This window comes from Ornithorhynchus anatinus, chromosome 13, assembly GCF_004115215.2.
Source record: "Ornithorhynchus anatinus isolate Pmale09 chromosome 13, mOrnAna1.pri.v4, whole genome shotgun sequence".
NCBI lineage: Eukaryota > Metazoa > Chordata > Mammalia > Monotremata > Ornithorhynchidae > Ornithorhynchus > Ornithorhynchus anatinus.
In genome coordinates, this window is record NC_041740.1 from 18,375,172 (window position 1) to 18,397,237 (window position 22,066).

The 22,066-nt window shown below is 40.6% G+C and overlaps 1 protein-coding gene across 1 annotated transcript in view; it reads right to left on the minus strand.

Moving 5' to 3' along the window:
• SPAG6 (sperm associated antigen 6) overlaps nucleotides 1-22,066 on the minus strand; it is a 60,139-nt gene that overhangs the window by 32,321 nt on the left and 5,752 nt on the right. The window contains exons 3-4 of the mRNA XM_029077772.2: nucleotides 3,719-3,885; nucleotides 788-971 (exon numbers count right to left, since the gene is read on the minus strand). Of these exons, the coding sequence (XP_028933605.1) occupies nucleotides 788-971; nucleotides 3,719-3,885 (351 nt within the window). The remainder of the gene's footprint in view (nucleotides 1-787; nucleotides 972-3,718; nucleotides 3,886-22,066) is intronic.

Genomic DNA, 22,066 nt, shown 5'->3' on the forward strand with positions numbered 1-22,066 from the left:
TCTAAGTCCTCCTGTGATTGGAGACAGGCTAGTATAGCAATCAAGTCAGGGTCCGATAAATACCTGGACCAATATGGTGGTCATTTAGATAGAGGAACAGCTTCCTTTTGCACATGCTTCTGATTCTCTGAGGCAGCGTGACTGACCTCCAACTGCAGCTGGAGCTCTTGCTCCCTGAGTCCAAAGCCAGCATGCTCCATCCATACTCCCTCCAACTGGCGCATGGTCAAATTCACGTGAAAATATGTAGACACCCTCCTCCCACCCCACGCAGGGGGGAGCAGCCTAATTCCCACCTGTTAATTCCTTCCCAGCATTTAGTACAGTGCTCTGCACCCAGTAATACTATTACTTAATACTATTACTACTATTCCCCTCTACACTGTAAGCTTGTTGTAGGCAGAGAATGTATGTTTATTGTTACATTATACTTTCACAAGTGCTTAGTACAGTGCTCCGCACAAAGTAAGCACTCAATAAATATGACTGACTGATTGAATGAATGAATGAATGAATGAATGAATGAATGAATGAATGAATGAATGAATGAATACATCAGAGGAGGAAGAAGCAGCTCAACAACGAAAGCTATTCTCGTCTTTGGATGGGAAAGCTGGGCTCATTAGAAATACAATATACGTCCTTTTTAACTCAGAAGGAGTAAGAAACCAAAAAACTTGCCAAACTGAAGATTAAACTTTATGCATCTTTTGATTTTCATTCATTCAACTGTATGGAGCAATACTGTGTGCAGGTTTTAACTTACAGAGATAGCATGCTCTATTACCTGAATTATGTCTCGCAATATAGCCAAGTGCCCAGGCTGCCGCTTCCTTCACTCCTGGGTCAAAATCTTCCAGGCAGATTACCAGAGTGTCCAGGGCGCCACAGTCCACAATTGCTTGGGCTAGCTGAGGAGAATGTTTTCCAACGGCCCGCAACACAAAAGCCGCCGCTTTCTTATAAAAACGCTAAAGCAAAAGAGGCAGATGTGAAGTCTAAGTTAGAACCTGAACATAAATTTTTAAAAAAACTACAGCATAACATATTTTTAGCAGCAGTTTTTAGAGGCAGGAGGTTGAAATCAGCTTGCAAACCAATTGTGATTATCTAAGATTGTTTTTCCCCCTTAATCTTTAGCGTAAGTGAACTGCGAAACAGAAAGTTTTCAATTACATTTCAGATTTGTACTTTTATGTAATGGGATAAAATAGGAAAATCATGTTCCTCACAAACTCACAACAGAGTTGTCATACGATTTCATATTTTGGGATTTCAAGAAGGTATTTGGTTTGCCCTTGGGACCTAATAAATTGCTCTCATGTGCGGCTAAACTCTATGTGAACTGACGAATTTGTTTCCTTCGCTTGCCCTCAGTCTCTCAAGCATGGTAGGCCTTCCATGACCTCACACTAATCTTTCTGGTGCCCTAAGAGATCTTGAATAACAACTGTCTCCCAGATCCGCTGACAACAGGACAACCATGCTACCTTTCTGATAACTTCTGTCAAATCGGTTAGACAAATACTTTTTCCTTCAACTTAGTTCACAAAGAGCCTCCTGAATGCCAAGGCATTAACTCAATCCTTTCTCCCTCATCTTTATAATTTTATGTAAGTGGATACTTTCTTTCGATGGCAAATTTATTTTTGTTGCTGAATCGAATAATGACTAGAAAGGGAAACAATGAAATAACATCCAGAATTTGTTTGGTCAGCTCAAAGGAATTTAAAAATTACAATGTGTTACAATATATGCTAGTATTTTTGGTTTTGTATTTTTGTTTGGAGATAGTATTTGAATTCCCTCTCATGGATAGGTAATTGGGAGGGAAAATTATGTTTGTGGGCTTATTTTAAAGTCTGTGTTGCTATTTTTCTACTATTTAGGACTTGTATACCTGAAAAAGCTTCCATGAACCCAAATTAGGATACTAAAATTAGAATCCTTCCAAAAACTACAAGGAAAGAAAACTATGAAGTGTATTTATACTGTATTAAATGACATCTTGCTCAACGAGTACAGAGGTCAAAGCCTTTTAACTAACAAAAATGGTCAGTGATGACCATAAAATTTGCTACTCTCATTCTTTATATTTCTTAAGTCCTTATTTGGTGATAAAAAATCCCAATGTATTTGTTTTTGCTGAAGGGGAATTTTTGTAGCGATCTCAATTTTAAAGCAACATTTAATTAAAACTTGACAAAAGAAAACACCAGTACGACACTTCATATCACAACAGTAAACTCACTCTCCTCTGGAACATCTAGTTAAAAACATCACAGTTGCTATTTCATTTCACAGCCACAGAAAATTTGGACGTTACCTGTGAGACATAAATGTATTACCAGCTACAGCTAACTGAGGGCCCTACCTGCTCATTCTCTGATATCCTTTCCAGATCTCCTTCCTCTCCTCCAACTCACCTCGCTTGTCCATTGCCCTCAAACAGAACTGGAGGACACTGTATCTTTGGGGTGACTCTTGGCCCCCAGGCCCACGTGAAATATGTAGCAGAAGATTGGCAGGGCAAAGGAGAAAATGGGCAACAGCACTTCTAATAATAAAAAGCAATTTTGGGTTTTGTTAAGTGCTTATTGTGTGTCAAGCACTGGGCTAAGCGCTGGGATAAATACAAGTGAATTAGGTTGGACCTAGTCCCTTGTCCCACCTGGGGCTCCCAGTCTTATTTTTTGATCCTTCTATTGCTGATCCTGGGTCACCATTCCCAAAGAATACTTGGGCCTTGCCAACTGGGGGTCCCTAGCGACTGGGGGTCCCTACCTTCTTCTAGAAAGGATGAAGATGAGGAGGAGCAGGAGTGAAGAGACAAATGGTGCCTCCCACCTCAAAAGCCCAAGTGCTTTAGCTTCATCAGAATTTACTCCAGATTTGTTGGGCAGCAGCAGTATGAACTAATAATCATAGTAACTGTGGTATCTGTTAAGTGCTTACTGTGTGCAGGGCAATGTACTAAGCACTGGGGTGGATACAAGCAAATCAGGCTGGACACACTCCCTGTCCCACATGGGGCTCCAAGTCTTAATCCCCATTTTCCAGATGAGGTAACTGAGGTCCAGAGATGTGAAGTGACTTGCCCAAGGTCATCCTTTGGATAAGTGGCAGAGCCAGGATTAAAACACAGGTCCTGATTCTCGGGCCTGTGCTCTATCCACTAGGCCACACTGCATAGGAAAGCAAGTAGAACAGAATAAAGGGAGCTCAGAGAAATAGAAAGCATTAATATCAAACAGGATAACTGGTTTTTCTCTCAAAGAAAAAGTTATAAGGTTAAAAGGGACTCAAGAGATTCTCTTTCAGGTCATACTGCATTTAAACCACTCCAGATTATATTTTTTTTGGTCCCAAAAGATACCAGAAGGAAGTGATTCCTTGCTCTCCCTTGATCTCTCACTGCAAGATCTCACAGTCCTCAAACTCAGGAAGTCCTTCTGCCCATTGTCTTCACTGGAAATAGACTAGCTGCTCACCATATTCCATACATTAATCCCTAATGTGCTTGAAGGCTTTGTTGGATTGGCAAATGGCTACTGCTGACAATAAGAATACCAACTGGCCTAATCTTCTAGCCTATTAATCATATTTTTTAAAATGAATTTACTTTAGTAGCTATATAATGATTAATCAACCCAATTTTTTTTAATTCAAACTTGCAACTTTCAATTTACATATAATGCATTAAAATAACCATCCTTACGTTCTGTTCAGCCAGGGAATATACAAGCTGTGGAAGAATGTCTCCCTTTACAACTGCCTCAGCCAGGTCGTCATTATAATTGGCCAGTCTCCCAAGAGCCAAAGCAGCAGTCTGTTGAATAGTTGGTACAACATCCAATAGAAGAGGTCGCAGCAAAGACATTACTCCTGGGGAGAGTTAGGAAGGGCAAGTAATTCAAGCAATTAGTATGAGCAGGGAACGTGTCTACTACTTCTGTTGTACTGTACCCTCCTAAGTGCTTAGTATAGTTCTCTGCATATAGTAAGCACTCAAATACCAGATTGATTGATTAAACTCTTTTTCATAAACAATCTTCCCTTGACCACCATTTTGAATGTCCATCCATCATATGCTGTGTACTGTTTAGGCTACCACGCAATACAGTTTGGAGTAACCACAGTTTTCCATGACTACACTCTGATACACTACCTGCTGATTCAAGTCGCCCTTGTGATAATTCTCTACCCTCAGACCTCCCTTCGGTACACACTCTAACTAGTCACCTTTGGTGCTCAAATCACAAGAATCAGTCAGACATGCAAGGTCTATAACCTTATGTTCACTGGACTTCACACTGTTGTGATCCAGAGGCAGAACTCTGCATTTTTCTCCTGACTCACTGTGATTTTATATTTTTGTCTGTAATCCTGGCCTTATAAACCATGCAAAAAATGAGGAATTTGCAAAGAGGGCCAAAAAAGTTAATTTAACCATGAAATTACTGTAATTTTCCTTTAACAAATGAACAGCTTAAAATTAAGTGTATAATACAAGCTTAGACTGCTTATTTTGATCCATTAGATTGCAGAATCCACGAGGGCAGGGATTGTGGGTTTATTTCTTTTGTTTGTTCCCCAAGAGACTAGTGCAGCGCTCCACAGAGTCGGCAGATTCAATCCCGCTGATGATGACAACTGTCACAAATCTTTTCTAACTTTACCCACTGTGCCCAAAGCCACGAAACCCCTAATCCCATCTGTGGTCCTATCAGTCACGGTTTTGACAACCACAAAAACTTTCAGGAACATAACCCCAGAAGCCGGCACGGGAAAACTGCCCTTAAAATAACGGTCTATGGAACCATCCACTTAAAAGTAAAAAGGATTTAAGAGGAACAATTTGTGACGATCGGCAAATTATACCACTGAAAGCATCGAGAAAGTTTATATCGAGCTGGCCAAACCTACAACTTCAATCCATTTGCATTAGGGAGTGTGAAGCTAAACTATGATAACATTCTTTCTTTTAAATTTTTACATATGAATGAGTGATTTGTGGAGGAGAAGAGGGTCTAAAAATTACACAAAGCATCATCGTTTTATCTATGATAGTTTTTCTCATTTATTGGAGCTATTTATCCCAATAATCCTTTGAGGAAACTGCTGCTCAGTAACCCAGGTGACAAAGAAGAGCCATGATTGGAACTCAGAGCCTTCAGGTGTATATCTTCTTCTACACTGTAAGCTCGTTGTGGGCAGGGTCTCTATCAACTCTGTTCTATTGTACTCTCCCAAGCTCTGCAAACACTAAGTGCTCAATAAATAAGGTTGATTGATTTGGCTAACTCTACCCAGTCACTTTCTAGCTGCCTACTCTCTATATCTCAATTGGAAATAATTACCCACTCAGAAGCTCCTTTGTGATGCTTCAGGGCCACCCATGGAAAAACGCCCCCTTCCACTTTTCACTGAATGTTAATCCCCATTTCACAGATGAAGTAACTGAGGGCCAGAGAAGTTAAATGACTTGTCCAAAGTCACACAGGAGACAAGTGGTGGAGCCAGAATTAGAGTCCAGATCTGTCTGATTCCAAGGCCCATAGCCTATCCACTCAACCAGGCTGCTTCTTAGAGAGGAAGGGCTCATCTTTTACTTCTCCTGCATGTTCCTTAGCATTCTAGTACAGTGCTCTGTACCCAATGGAGAGAGCAAATGCTGCTAATACCATCCTTTCAGGAAATTAAGCTTCCACAACATAATTTAGCTGCATAAAAAAAGGAAACTAATTTTAGAATTTTTGAGATTATTTCTAACATTTAAAATGCTCATTGTTATATGTTTGAAATATACTGTTGCTTCAATATAAATTTTAAACCTAAAGAACTCCTACAGATAAACTTCTTAAAGAAATATCGGTTCACTCTCACAGCAACACCATAAAAGCTGTTATACAGAGAAGGTTAAATGTTAATCCAAAATAGAGTAATTCAGGTAAACCAACCTAATTTTTTTATGGTATTTGATAAGCACCCACTATGTGTTAGGCACTGTACTCAGCATTGGGTTAGACACAAACTCATCAGGTTGGACACAGTATGGAACTCACAGTCTTATTCCCCATTTTACAAGTGAGTTAACAGACCCAAAGAAGTGAGGTCACTTGCCCAAGGTCACACAACAGACAAGTTTCAGAGCTGGGATTAGAACCCAGGTCCTTCCGACCCCCAGGCCCGTGATCTGTCCACTAGGCCACGCTGCTTCTCAACAACCCTAAACACTGAATTTCCAAATTAACAGGCTATACATTTGAAATATTAACAGCCCACTGGTAGTTTGAGGCACTCAATTTCCTTAACACCCCATAAATAACAGGCAGTTATAGCAATCATATTTAAATGCACCATAGTATATGTAGTAGTTTGCAAGTAAATGCTAACACCAGAATAGTATCTAACAGGAAACTAAATGCTAGCACTTATGAAACTCCTCCCAACATAATACTTACACTGCAGAATTTTCAATGTCATTAGTACACCTAAAATGGAACAGCTATGTTCATTTGAAATTCTTTCACACACAGTGCTCATGATTTCTGCCTCCATCCATTATTATAAAAGTATTATTTAAATGTCATAGAAGAGATTCTTCTGTGAAGATTGTGTGAGAAATCAACAAAAAATTCAAACAAGCTACTTTTTGCATCTCTTATTTTAGGACTCTATTAGACTAAATTAGCTGTTGATTTGGGAAAACTTGTTGCCTTGTGAAGCCTGCTTCCTTAGTGAAAGCGTCTAAACAGTGTCAGTTTTGAAATTACACAAAGACCAATGTCTGCCTCATTTTGTGACCCAATCACGGATTCTCCAGCCCAACTTCTGAATGACAACAGGCTTCACATTTGGGGGGTGTAATCGTCTTCTCTCCCTTACAGAGTTTTAATTCAACATGGCCCAAGGACCTGGGTCCTAGTCCCAGCTCTGCCACTTGTCTGCTGTGTGACCGTGGGCCAGTCACTTCAATTCTCTGTGCCTCAGTTACCTCATCTGTGAATGGCGATTAAGACTGTGAGTCCCACGTGGGACATGAATTGTGTCCAACCTTGTATCTACCCCAGGGCTTAGGACAGTGTCTGGCACATAGTAAGTGCTTAACAAATACCATTAACAAAATTAAAGGGAGAAACCAATGAAAAATCTAATCCAAATTTCCCCTCGGGCAGACAAACAAAACTGAGAACTCAGGCGTTTGAACAGAGAAAAACAAAACACAGAGTTTTACACACTTGTCCTGAGAGCACAAATAATCAGAAAATGAAAGCTGGGCTTCAGTGGAAGGCAAGTGGCCTTGGAATAGGCTGAGACACAGCGTTATGGAACACTAATAGTTAAAAACATCCCAAAGACTTATGTCTATATTTTGCAGAAACCCTAGTTACATGAAGGTCACCAGGCCCATGTCATTTACATAACATTAATTATTAATGAACTATGGTATTCATACGGTATTTGCTCTTGGTATCCACCCTACCCTCAGCCCTTATGCACAACATACCCTAGTGGAAAGTCCAGGCCTGGGTGTCAGGGGATCTGTGTTCTAATCCCGACTCTGCCAAACACCTGCTGTGTGACCTTGGACAAGTTTTGGGGGGGTTTGTTTTCTTGAGGAGGAGGTTTAGTGGCATATAATAAGCGCTCACTAAATTTCAAGCACTGTTCTAACACTGAAGCAGATATAAGTTTATCAGGTTGGACACAGTCCCTTTCCCCCATGGGGCTCACAGTCTAAATAGGAGGGAGATCAGTGACTGAATCCCCATTTTACAGGTGAGGAAACAAGCACAGAGAACGTAAGTGGCTTACCCACAGTCACAAAGCAGACAACTGGAAGATCTGGCATTAGAACCCACATCCTCTGACTCTCAAGCCCATACTCTATCCACTAGGTCATGCTGCTTCTCGAAACAAGTTACTTACCTACTCCATGCCGCAATTCCATCATCTGAAAAATGAGGATTCAATACCTGTTCTCCCTCCTTCTTAGACTGTGAGCCCTATGTGGGACTTGGTGCTTAGTGCTTAACAAATTCCATTATTACTATTGATAATATCCATCACCCCCTCCAGATTGTGAGCTGATTGTGGGCAGGAAACATGTCTTCCAACTCCTGTATTGAACGCTTCCAAATGCTTAGTACAGTGCTCTGCCCATAGTAAAAGCTCAATAAATGCCATGGTTTGATTGATTTAAGCACTTATTATTTGTCAAGCACTGTTCTAAGCAAATGAAAGATGAAAGTAGATGAAAGTTAATCAAGGTAAACATCTAATCAATAATTCAATCCAAGCACTACTTTGACTTTTAGCTGAAACATCAAGCACCCTTGGCTGGCTTAAGATTAGTGGATACCCAGATTCAATAGCTGTTTTCACTGTTTTTAATACTGGGGAATGCAGATGATTCCTAAAACAGAATATAAGGAATAACAGAAGAGGCTGTTATGGTGTTGACCTGCTCTCATATCTTTGATTTCCTTCTCTTTGTTCCTTTTTCCAAAGACCCCTTGGAGAAATCAGAAACCAAATCACCTTTAATAAGCACATCACAATGCAGTTTTGCAGAAACTCAAATTGCCTCTTAACAATCAACTGCTAGCCTTTGTCTATTTGCACATTATGGAAAAACTTATAGATAATCACCACTCCTGTTCCAAAGTTTTATAGCAACATGAAGAGTTTATTTATCTGAGCAGTATTTCTTTTTTCTGCTGCTCTGGGAAAACACAGAAAAACAACGAAAAATAATGAGACATCAGTGGCTGAGGATTCCAATATTTGTCGCTCTTTCCATTTAAGTGGTTCACATGTGTCAGCTCTCCCCATTATGATTTGCCAGACTCTATTTTCACCTTTTCAACTTCTTTCCCCAAAGCAGTGGAAGCCCAGAGGGCTTGCATGCTCTTTCATAACTTTCTGGTGGTCCTTGGCAACCTCTCTGCCATCTACCTCTGATTATGATTTTATAGAGCAGCAAAACTATTCCTTCTGTGTCCCTGAGGATGTCCAGAAATTTGGTTAACTTCTCTGTCTGTCACTGCACACTGGACCCATGATTTATAAGATGTCAATAATGACTCCAACATCTCTTTACCGAGTCATGAATGATCACTCCAAGCTGATCGCTATGTAGTTAATTTGAAATATTTTTCCCGAGGGGCATTATCTTGCACTTGCTCAAACTGAAGCTCATCTGCCATTTCTCAGTTCTATCATAAAACCTCTGACATAAGAACATCCTCATACCTAAGAACATCATATCATGTGCACTGCCATTACTAGGTCAGATCAATGGTCCATTCAGTCCAGAATGCTTTCTCCAAGAGAGGTTTTTTTTGTTTTATTTTGTTTTTATGGTATTTGTTAAGCATCATGTATCATATACTATTATAAGCACTGGGGTAGATACAAGCTAATTAGGTTAGACAGTCCCACATGGGACTCACAGTCTAAGTAGGAGGGAAAATGGGATAACTGAGGCCCACAGAAATTAAACAACTTGCCCAAGGTCACACTGCAAGCAACTGGCAGAGCCGGAATTAGAACCCAGGTCCTCTGACTCTCAAGCCCGTGTTCCTTCTACTAAAGATAGAATATGGTGGGAGAGAGGAGAAAATGGAAGCTTCTGCTCCTAGATACTTTCACTCCAAGGGTTGGGGAAGGAGGAGGAAGGGATTAACCTAACCCCCAGCTCCTTTGCTAGGAGAAGGAATAGTTTTGCTGCTCTATAAAATCATAATCAGAGGTAGATGGCAGAGAGAGGTTGCCCAGGACCACCAGAAAGTTATGAAAGAGCATGCAAGCCCTCTGGGTTTCCACTGCTTTGGGGAAAGAAATTTTAGAGTTTACAACAGTACCTGGCACTTAGAAGTGCTTAACAAATACCATAATTATTATTGTTATTAGAGAAGGAGAAGAAAAATAAGAGGAAGAGGAAAAAGAAGAAGAGGAAGAATAGTAGTATTTGTTCAGCACTTACCATGTACCAAGCACTGTACTAAGCACTGGAATATATACAAGATAATAAGGTCAGACACAGTCATTGACCCACCTAGGGCTCACAGTCTACCTGGAGGGAGAACAGGTTTTGAATCCCCATTTTACAGATGAGAAGACTATAACAAATTATTTAACAAATTAACTTATTTAACAAATAAATTAATGTTTGCCTCCCCCACTAGACTGTAATCTCCTTATGGGTAGGGACAGTATCTACCAACTCTGTTGTATTATACTCTCCCAAGCACTTAGTACAGAGCTCTGTACATACTTAGTGCTCAATAAATTCCACTGATTGGTTAATTAAATGACTTGCCCCGGGTCACATAGCAGGCATGTGATAGAGCCAAGATTAGAATAATAATAGTAGTATTTATTAAGTGCTTATTATAGGCCAAACACTGTAATAATAATGATGGCATTTGTTAAGCGCTTACTATGTGCCTGTGAGCCCAGAATTGGGCAGGGATTGTCTCTATCTGTTGCCGAATTGTACATTCCAAGCGCTAAGTACAGTGCTCTGCACATAGTAAGGGCTCAATAAATACTATTGAATGAAATGTGCCAACTACTTAGCACTTGAGTAGATCCAAGATATTGAATACAACATAGAGGAATGCTGCAAATTATGTGGATTCCCCTCACCGACCACCCTCTGTGAAGCACTGAAACCAGGGAAAGTGCTAATGACACAGCTACAGTCTTCAGTCTAGATGGGCCTATACAAACCAGAAGGGAAATTCTGCACAAATATTACTTGAGGTCCACCAAAGTTATTCAAAGAACTAAACGCGGTCCTCAAGAAAACTCTAATAGAGATCACTGATCTAAACTACACTCCCTTCAATTAATTTAAGTCCATACAGTGCCTCTATTTTTCTCCCTAAATGCCCCTTTCAATACTAGCAGGTAGGAATCTATGTGCATGTTTTTTTTAAGACTCTAATCCCAGATGCACAGGAAATACTTCCTTCAGACTCGGCCTCAATGACTAAGAAAAAAAATCTTAGAAAGATTGGGGGAATTGTATGATGACTGCTTTAATTAAAGTATTCTGAAAAAAGGGTTTTTTAATCCATCTTGTACCTCTGGCTTTGACTAAAGTAGATTGCTTTAATATGAAGAGCTTTCGACAGAATGTTTTCGTGACTACATTACAAAGCAACTTAATGCTGTATTCCAATATAACTATGATTGGCTTCTATTGAATGTACTAAAATTCAGCTACATCTTTGCCTACCCAACTCAGACACTGGCTGAGTATGTTCAGAACAACAGAGATTTCAAAGCAGATTTTTCTAAGTAATAGTCCCTAATGGCAAAACTCCTTTCATGCCTTTTATCTGCATAGGGCAAATCTAAGGGGTCAGCCCCAATAGTGATAATTTCTTAAGCGCTTACTCTGTTCCAAATGCTGTATTAAGTGCTGGCGTACTTGGATCTGTGACCTGCACTTGGATTTGGGACCTTTGGACATTTGATATTCGTCCCATCCCCAACTCCTCAGCACTTATGTACATATCTTTAAATTCTGTATAAAATTATGTATTTATATTAATGATGATCTCCCCCTCTAGACTGGAAACTCATTATGGTCAGGGAATACATCCACTACAGTACATTATACTGTACTACTCCTAGTGCTTAGTACAGTGGTCTGCACATAGTAACTGCTCAATAAATAGCACTGATTGAGTGAATGGTTGATTGACCAAGATAATCAGGTCTAAGAGAGAGGAAGAATAGGAATTTTTATCCCCTTATTTTAAAGATGAGGAAAATGAGGCCCAGAGAAGCTAAGGGGCTTGCCCAAGGTCATGCAACAGGCAAGTGCAGGGTCAGAATTGGAACCCAGATCCTCTGACTCCCAGGCCCAGGCTCTTCCAACTAGGCCACGTTGCTTCTCTATCCAACCGAAGGGGCAGGATAGAGAAACAGCATGGCCTAGTGGATAAGAGCACAGACCTGGAGGTCAGAAGCACATGGGTTCTAATTCAGCTCCACCATTTGACTGCTGTGTGACCTTGGGTAAGTCACTTAACTTCTCTGTGCCTCATCTACCTCATCAGTAAAATGGGGATTAAGACTATGAGTCACATGTGGGACAGGGACTGTGTCAACTTGATTAGCTTGTATCTACCCCAGTGCTTAGAACAGTGCTTGACACATAGTAAGTGCCTAACAAATACTATAATTATTATTATTATGCCACCAATGGGAGCCAACACCCCACTCTGCCCAGTTACCTAACACCCACAGCTCCTGTGTCACTGCTTCCCATTTCCTTTTAGCCCCTGCTGAAAGTGTCCTGGATGAACTAGAAATTCATATTGGCAAGGGACAAAAGAACTGCTTTTTTGTTTCCCTTTGGTATATAGGTCAGTGAATTAGGGGATGGTTATGAGCTGACAATTTACTTTCCCTCAAAAATTTAAATTGCAGTCTCCTTGAGGGCAGAGATAGCCTCGCCTTCATTCATTAGCCCTCAGTGCCTTGAAGGATCCTTGCGCACAGTAGGATTTTGATCAATACGATTCAGGTTTGTTTGTTTTTCGAGTCACATTCAAATGGGACCTGGGTTCTAAACTCTGCTCCATCACTAACCTGCTGTGTAACCACAGGCAAGTCATTTAATATCTCTGGGACTCAGTTTCCTCATCTACCAAACTACTGTTTTCCCTCCTGCTTGCACCATGAGCCCTATGAGGAACAGGGATTGTGTCTGATCTGATTCACTTAATACAGTACTTGGCTCACAGTAGGCAGTTAACAAATACCATCATTATTATTAGGAGTAGAATTACACTATTTACTTCCCTGGATAAATCAAAGCTGGAGGATTCCCCTCCCATCGTTACTGGGGTTCCTCCTGGGTGTCTACAGGAATATGGAGTTCCTTGACAACTAAAAGGAAGTGTGGATTTGCCCAGCAATCACATCGTCTGGCAAATATGATCAGCAAGTCTCGACATGCCTCACCTCCTACCAGAGGGCCGGACTAGGCTTATCAGCCTTCTCCCTCTCGAGGACCAATGCCATCTCAGTCACTTTGCTAACATGACAAGGCAGGGTCGTGGCCTGCCCAGTACATCTTTCTCTTTAGCTGCAGGTACCCTTTTTTCTAGGACCTGGGTTCCCACAACTGTGAAGTTGTATTTTCTCCCTTTCTTTGTGGTAGGTATTTAATAGCTTGCTTATCTGAGTCACTGGAAATAGTTTTCTTTGTTGGCCTTTTTTTTTCCCCAGGGGAATAAAAAATTTCTCCATGGTGTCAGTAACCACAAAGATGACAGTCTGCTGGGTGATTCTAGTGCCTCACATCTCCTAGTTTCTTTTCATGTTTGTGATTGCAGATTCTATATGTGTCTTGCGGTGGACAAGAAGTCGCAGGACTGCACGGCCAGACTGAGGCCAGATTAGGGCCTGGTAAACCCAGAACAAAGGAAACCAGTTTAGTCTCTCCAAGCCAAAATTAGCCTCTTTCCCACTAACCCTCCCCCTTTCTACACTGTGCATATGCCCTTGCCTCTCCCCCTTTGCCCTGCACTTTTCATGTGACTGCATGTAACAGCAATTTCTTTTTGCATTGTTTCTGACTAGTGAAGATTCTAGCCATTGAAATACTCTCATTTTTCTTTAAATGGTATTTGCTAAGAGGTTACTATGTGCCAGGTACTGTACTAAGTGCTCAGGTAGATACAAAGCTAATCGGACTGAACATAGTCCCTAACCAACATAGAGCTCACAGCCTTAATCCCCATTTTACCTATGACATAACTGAGACACAGAGAAGTGAAATAACTTGCCCAAAGTCACACAGCAGACATGTGGCAAAGCCAGAATTAAAACCCAGGTCCTCTGACTTCCAGGCCCATGTTCTTTCCAATAGATCACGCTGCACCTCATTTGCCCATTAAATCTTTATTTTTATAACATCTTAGAGCTAGAGGGGACCCTCCCTTCAAAGTCAAGCTAGACAGACCAACCCCCTTACTTTCATGTAATTAATTCCATAATTAAACAGACAAATGAGAATCCACCATACCTTCAAAGATCCCCAGAGAAATTTTGTAAAAATTCCAACCTACTCAGAGATACCATGTCCCCATCCATATTAACCAATCTTGTGAGAGACAGACAGAGAGAGTGTGTGAGAGAGAGAGAAATTTTTAGATTCAGGCATCTGGGCCAGTGCTTATTTTCATGTCTGAAACAAAACATTCCAGACATATATCCTGCTCTTAAAGATTTTCAGGGAAAAAAACCAATCCCAGAAGTCCCTTCAGGAACCTAAGTGTTTAATTGCTTTGCCAGAAAAATTATTTTGCTTTATGTCATCTAAATTCCTCTTGCTTCATTTTCAACCACTACCTCTCGTTCTGTTCTTAATCATATTTAAACGGTGAAAAAAACTAAAGGTAAAAGACATCAAAACAGACGATTTAGGTTTCTAGGAAGAGGAAGGATAGAACCAAAAGGAAAAGACAATGCATTTTAAATTTCAACATTTATGGGAGCAGTAAGAAGGATCCCAGGGGATGCAGGGTCAAGATATAAAGGGACTCAAGAACTGAATTTTCTACAAAAGAAAAGTAAAAGAAATTTAAAGTACATTGGAGAAGTATATTTCCACAGTTATGAGAAGATAAAAAATAGTTAAAAAGAATCCAACAACTGTAAGAAGACTTGAAATATGCATGATTGTTGCATTCCTCAACTGGCCCAGTTTAATTCTTCTGGTAATAATTTGAACGGCGGGAAATTGAGCATACTCACTACATTTGGGGTGACACCATACTGACAGAGTTGATTGAGGAAGGGATTCCAATTGTCATCTCTTGAGGGCTCTCAAAAACCCCTCATAGTCTACCAACATACTATTGGCAGAGTCTGGCCAGTTGCCTCAGAAGCTGACTTTAAAATTTTTGAACACGATGGTCCACATTCTCAAATGTGGCGGATTCAGAGACCCTCAGGCCATCGGTGAGGAGTTACACAGAGACTGTCTCATTCATTCATAAGTATTTATTGAGCGCTTACTATGTACTAAGCATTTGGAATGAACAAGTCAGCAACAGATAGACACAGTCCCTGCCGTTTGATGGGCTTACAGTCTCAAAATGGTCACTTCAGGCTGGTTCCATCCTTCCTTGTCAGAAGAATTCATGGACGAACTGGAGAAAGTGGGGGTCTTGGAAGTTGTGATTCTCTATACGATGCTAAGGGGCCCAAACAAAGTCGCTCACAAAAGGACTTGGAAGGAGTGTGGCGAAGCAGCAGGGCCTACTGGAAAGAGCACAGGCCTGGGAGTCAGAGGACCTGAGCCCCACCACTTCGTCATCATCATCATCATCATCATCATCAATGATATTTACTAAGCACTTTCTGTGGGCAGAGCACTGAATTAAGTGCTTGGGAAAGTACAATACTTTCCTAATACTTACAACAGAATATTGGTCTGTTGCACTGGACTGAAGCACAGAGAAGTCAAGTGACTTACCCAAGGTCACACAGCAGACAAGAGACTGTATTCTTAGAATGTGAGCCCTTCAGGAAAGAAGGACTGTGCTTAATTATCATCCAAGTAATTTTTTGCCCAATGCTTGGCACTCAGTAGAGGATAAATACAATTACCTCTACTACTCTTATATCCTTACTCAAAACCCCCAACAAGCCCACCAGGACTCTCCCACTGTAGCAGGGAACTCCAATTCCCTTTAGAGGAGAACAAAAGAAATGTAGCAGGAAGATGATTTTGGGGACCATCTAATTTGATACTCAGCTGGGGCTACCACCTTGGAGGATGATCTTGGCAGGTTGGAGAAACAGTCAGAAATGGGAAAATGTTCAATAGGAAGAAGGATAATGATGTTAAAATAGAACACATGAAGTGTTGGGTACAAGATAGGATTACTGAGAATAAAAAGATCCAAGGGTTAGAGTGGACATGGTCAATATGAAACAGCATCATCATATTATTAGTAATGGATATTCTTGGGAAAAATTAACAGAGGGATAACATGTAACTATGAAGTAATCCACCCTTTACAGTCAGAAAAGGTTAGGCCCTCATTAGAGCACTTTATCCAATTTAAGGTTTAAGAGGATATGGAGAAGTTAAAGGCAATGAAGAGGAAGCAGCAAAAACGATCTAAGGACTTGACACTAGGATATGCACATTGAAAAGATGTTCCAGGAATTGTAATTATTGGATGTGGAGAGTCAAGGCTGATTGGGCCATGATCGTTAAGAATAAGTGAAGCACTATTAAAGGGAGGAAGGTGATACAGTCTTTTCCTTCTCTAAGAGTAAGACCAAAGTAAAAGAGTAGAAACTGAAATTGGAGATTTAGATGAGCCAGAATTTCTTTACAAATAAGTGTTTCTAGGCAGCATAAGAGGTGGCTAAGGAAGGTGGGATTTCTCCCAGAATTTAGAGGGAATTCAAAGCATGTCATCTATTTCCCTGCTTCCGAGCACCAAATTCACCACCAAAAGATGACCAGCTATTCATTAAACTACCCACAACCACACTTGATAATGGTTGCACCTGCACAGCCCAAGTAAAGAATTATCTGGTTCATTTACTCCCAATTAACAACCTACATGAATAATTTAGGCACCAAAGCGGATACTTTTAGGCTTGAATTATCTGGTTAAATCTGGCAAAAACATAATAAGATTCACTCCTGCTATTCATTTTATTATATTCAGCCTAGTTAGGCTACAGAATTCATGGAAGCTGATTTCTACTTATGATTCATCACTTGTGACCTCCCAATCTGAATATTTAAAAAGAGAAAAAAATTCTAGATGAAAGTGCTAGATTAGAGAGATAGTGGGGAGACATTATGGCAAGAAAAAAGAAAGTCACATTTTTTATCCCTTTTCCAGATGTTTGAACTGATTAAAATTCTTCCAGGTGAAGTATAAATATTATGTAGTAAGAGAGCATGTGGACATAATTTTCTGTTAAAATCAATTAATAGTATTTATTGAGCACTTACTAGGTGCAGAATACTATACTAAGTGCTTGAGAAAGTACAATATAACAAAATTGGTATGTGTTCCCTGCCCATGAGGAACTTTACAAATATTAAAATAAACTACAGATATTTATATAAGTCAAGTTATAATCTAAAAAAGTATTTGAGGGTGATGAGTAATTTTCCACTTCTAGGCTTTGTTACTAAGGGAAATTTCAGAGTCTACCTCTCTAAAAGATTTTTAAGGCAAGGAGCCAGCACACCACTACCTTTCTGGGAAGCATCAACAAACAGGCCTGCCCTGAGCCAAGGGAATGGACTAGATGACCTTTCAATGATCTTTTCACCCTGTAATTCTAACTTGAGAGGCAGCATGGCCTAGTGGAAAGAACATGGGCCTGGGAGTCAGAGGACCTTTCTAATCCCAGCTCTGCCAACTGCCTGTTGTATGACTTTGGGCAAGTCACTTGATTTCCCTGTGCCTCAGTTTCCTCAGTTGTAAAATGGGGAATCAATACCTGCTCTCCCTCCTCCTTACACTGTGAGTGCATTGTGGGACAGGGACTGTGTCCAACCTAATTATGTTGTATCTCATCCAGTGCCTTCCATTTTCATCCAATGTCTAATTATATTTTTGAAATGAAAAATAAAATTCCAGGCAATATTTGTACCAACAGTGTTAAAATTCCTACTGAATAAGTGCTCAGTCTTTATCAACAAGTTACTGCTGTGGATCCTAATTCAGAAGGGATTTGCTGTTAACTACTTTGCTACCCCACCTCCTCAGGTACAAGGGCTGGGACAAAAGATGTTCGGCATTCAAGGTGTCTGGCTGCCCTGAGAGACTCATTAAAATTCTTAAACTGTTTTACCAGGACATAAGTAGTCATGTCAGAGCTTGGCAGTAGTCATAGAAAAGGTACTTACTGAGCACCCACTGAGTGCAAAGCATTGTACTATACACTTGGGAGAGTAGAGATTTGTTCCCTGCCCTCAGGGGGCTTACCACACTCTGATGGGAGCAAACAGACATAGAAATATTTACAAATTAAATAATCAGAATGAATAGCTGGCTGTACAGTGGATTATGCATACAGACATAAATGCTGCTGAAGAAGAGCTGAAATAAATATGAAAGTGCTAGAGGAGGTCATTAGGAGTTAATCAGGGAAAGCTTGTGAAGGGGGGATTTTAGGAGGGCTCTGAACTTGAGGAAAACTGGGGTCTGTCAGACCGGTTGGAGAAGGAGTTCCAGGACAATTGCCTGGGCATGAGCAAGAGGATGAAGGTGAGAGTGAAGTACACTTAGAAGGTGAGATTCGGAGGAAGAGATTGAGCTGGGGAGGAGTGGGTGACAGAGCCGACATGTAAGATGGGAAAAGTAGAGACATCCCATTTGCACAAAATAGGGTGTGTTCTGCTCAGTACGTTACTTGCAACCAAGATGGAGAAGGCAGCAAAGAACTTGAATGTGACAACTGGAATTTGCTCCAATTCTTCTGAGAAAGTCTTCCGACCCAACAGGCTATAGCATCATCGAAGTCCCAGACAGTTATCAATCAATGGTAATTTTGGAGCACTTACAGTGTGCATAGCACTGTACCAAGTGCTTGGAAGAGTACAATACAACAGAGTTGATAGACATGTTCTCTGCCCACAAAGAGCTTAGAGTTATTCAAGAGATACTGTATGTTGATGACTGCACCCTAGCAAAATATGCCCAAGAAGATATACAAGTGGTAGTAAACCATTTGGCTAAATCACCCAGGTGGAATGATGGTGAGGGGGAAGAAACATATCAACCTGCATCGGGGAAATCCTAAACATAATCAAAGACCTTCATTGGGCACAGAAAGCTAAAAGCAGTCACATCCCAATTCTGCTGTACTGCGCTCTCAAGTGCTTAGTACAGTGCTCTGCACATGCTAAGCATTCGATAAATACCACTGCTTGACTGATCCTGTCTGTGAGTTCCTCGTGGGAAGGGATCATGTCTACCAACTCATAATGTGCTTTCCTAAGCACTTTGCACATGGAAAGCATTTAATAAATACCGTCTGTTTCTTTAGTGGTATGCTGGCCAATGCTGCAACTTCAGGGGACTGTCAAAGTGCAGTGGCATTAGACTTCAAACCAAACTATCCAATTTTCCTTATGGTTGGGAGGCCTCGATCTCCCAAAGATGCTACATTCAACTCCTTGAGCAGTTCCATTAGTGTCATTTATAAGCTACACAGTGGCAAAGCAAGATTGCAAACAACAAAGTCATAGAATAAGGTCAGTCTTCTAGCAATGACGCAATGCATACTGCCACACAGCTTTGCTGGGTGGGACATGTGAAGAGAATGGATGACAGTAAGATACCTAGCTGCTGCTGAATAGGGAGTTGAAATTGGACAACTGAAAACCAAAAGGACAAAAAATATAAAACATTTTTAAGGATGCAGTCAAATCCTTAGACAGTAAAAAAAATATTGCCTAGTGGATACAGCACAGGCCTAGGAGTCAGAAAGGCCTGGGTTCGAATCCCTCTCTGCCACTTGTCTGCTGTGTGACCTTGGGCAAGTCACTTGACTTCTCTGGGCCTTGGTTACCTCATTTGGAAAACGGGGATTCAAAACCCATTCTTCCTCCCACTTAGACGTGAGCCCCATGTGGGACGGACTCTATCCAACCTGATTAGCTTTTTTGTATCCCAGTGCATAGTACAGTGCCTGGCACATAATAAGCGCTTAACAAATAACCTTTTTAAAAAGTAGCAACTTTTGAGAGGACACTTTGAGAGGATCGTGAAATAAAGAGGCAAAAGTGAAAACAGTGTTAGGCACTGCAAACAACAGACATCACTCAGAGTGGGCACAGAGTGGTTGAAACTGCATCACGCTGGGAATTTCACCATTTGGTGCTTCTGGAGAGCTTCATCCTCCTCCAGTCTACAGTTAGAGAGATCTTTAGTTCAGAAAGCTAAATGGTTGAGATTGTTTCTCTCCCTTTGCTTGTGGAAAAATTACAGGACATCTAAAAATACTACTCTAAATGAGCAGAAACAGCTATAACCAACTTGATAAGTCATCCATGGCCCCAGAAAGGAACGGAAGGCAATCAAACAAGCAGGTTTCCACCAAAGATTGACTGCGAGCCACTCTGGGCCAGTCTACACATAGGGAAAGTCAGAGAGGGTCGGGAGATAGGAATGCCCCTCCCTGAGCAAAGTATGAGGTTCTAGAGAGGCAAAGCAGCACCACATAGGAGATCTTTACATCTTTACATTGGCCTAGTGGAAAGAACACAGGCCTGGGAGTCAGAAGACCTGAGTTCTAATTTTGACTCCACCACTTGCTTGCTGTGTGACCCTGGACAAATCAGTTAACTTCTCTGTGCCTCAGTCAACTGTAAAATGGGGATTCAATACCTGTTCTTCCCTCCTCCTTATATATGAGCCCCATGTAGATCAGGGATGCTGTATGACCTGATTATCATGGATATACCCCAGTGCTTAGAACAGTGCTTGACACATAATGAACACTAAATACCATAATTAATGAATTAAATCCAAACTAATCTTCTAAAGCAGTCCTGCAAAAACCCTAGGGGAAAAGCAGCATGGAGGAAAGATTAGGTAGGACAGTAAATTCTGAATTTCTTGCCAGATTTATGTGATTCATGGAGCATCCCAAGAGAAGCATCCTAAACTGAGACAATGGACACTGAGGATTAAACTATTGTTCCCTAGTGTGAATGTCTTCCTCACAGACATGATGTTAAGGATTGCCTATGCTTAGAAAATTTTTTGCAATAGGAACGGACTAGGTTCTGTGGTGATCTGCATTGCCTTTGATAAATCCAATTCCATTTTCTGGCTGTCAACATTCAAGAGAGAGGCTACTGGGAAAAACCCTCTAGCAGAATGTGAATGAGGTCCAGAAAAGAGAAGCCAACACAAGCTGTATCCAACATAGAATGGGATTTATACCGCATATTTTCCAGGAACATGGCTATCTTTTTCTTAATTTGAATTACTACTGACTTCACACTCCACAAGAACCCGTATTGTTAAATATTTCTATTTATTATCTTAAATGCAGGCTCTTCCTCATCTATGGGTCTGAAATTGCCAGAAGTTGAACATCATGATTTGGAATTGTTCTGGACAATTTTCCACTTTCACTGTTCTTTTAGGCCACATTCTTCACAATGTCACCCCCACACCACCGGAATGTCTAAGTAAACATGTTACGATGTTTAGAGGTCATTTCTCCAGGAGGAACTGTCATGACCAATATTTTTTTCCTGATACTGATTTTATTTTCCTCATAGATTTTATTTACAAAATAAGAAGGGAAGTCTGGCAACCTCTAAGGACAAAGACCTGCCTTTTAATATTTTTTTTCCCATGAAAGGGGCTTAAGAAAAGTAGCCAATTTTGTCATATGGCTGAATCTCCACAGATGAAGTTTAATGGGGAAGAGAACAATTATCCAAGCAGCCAACACATTTAAAGAAGGCCCAAATCCTTCCATTCTTCCTATGGCCAAGTTCTCAGGACAGGGAGAAGGGGGGCAGTTTTGCCCAATTTACCTGGACAGTTTCACCACTCAGGGATAAGCATTATTTCTTCATTCTGAAAAGGTGCGCTCCGTTCCTTAATTATACAGTAAAAATCACATAATAATAATTGTCAAATTTCTTAAGCGCTGGGGTACATATAAGATAATCAGGTCAAATATGATTCCTTTCCCCACATGGGGACAACACATAACCTCTTTTTCAGAACTCTTTTCTACATTAAAACGCATCCCTCTTTCTTATAATTACTAGCTGGCACTGAAAAATGTACTTCATAAAAATGAAATTATTTAGAGAGTACTTTCCTGGGGTTTTTAGTCAGCAGCTTCATTTGACAGGGTTTCCACACAGGCAGAGCACACACACAAACACACACACACACAAAAATAGCTTCTCAGTACAATCCCTTCAACTTTGAAACATTCCACATTTGCTACGTGGATTAAAACAATCTCTCTATCTGTTGTTATGATCATATGATATTAATTATTGAAAAAGGCAGGG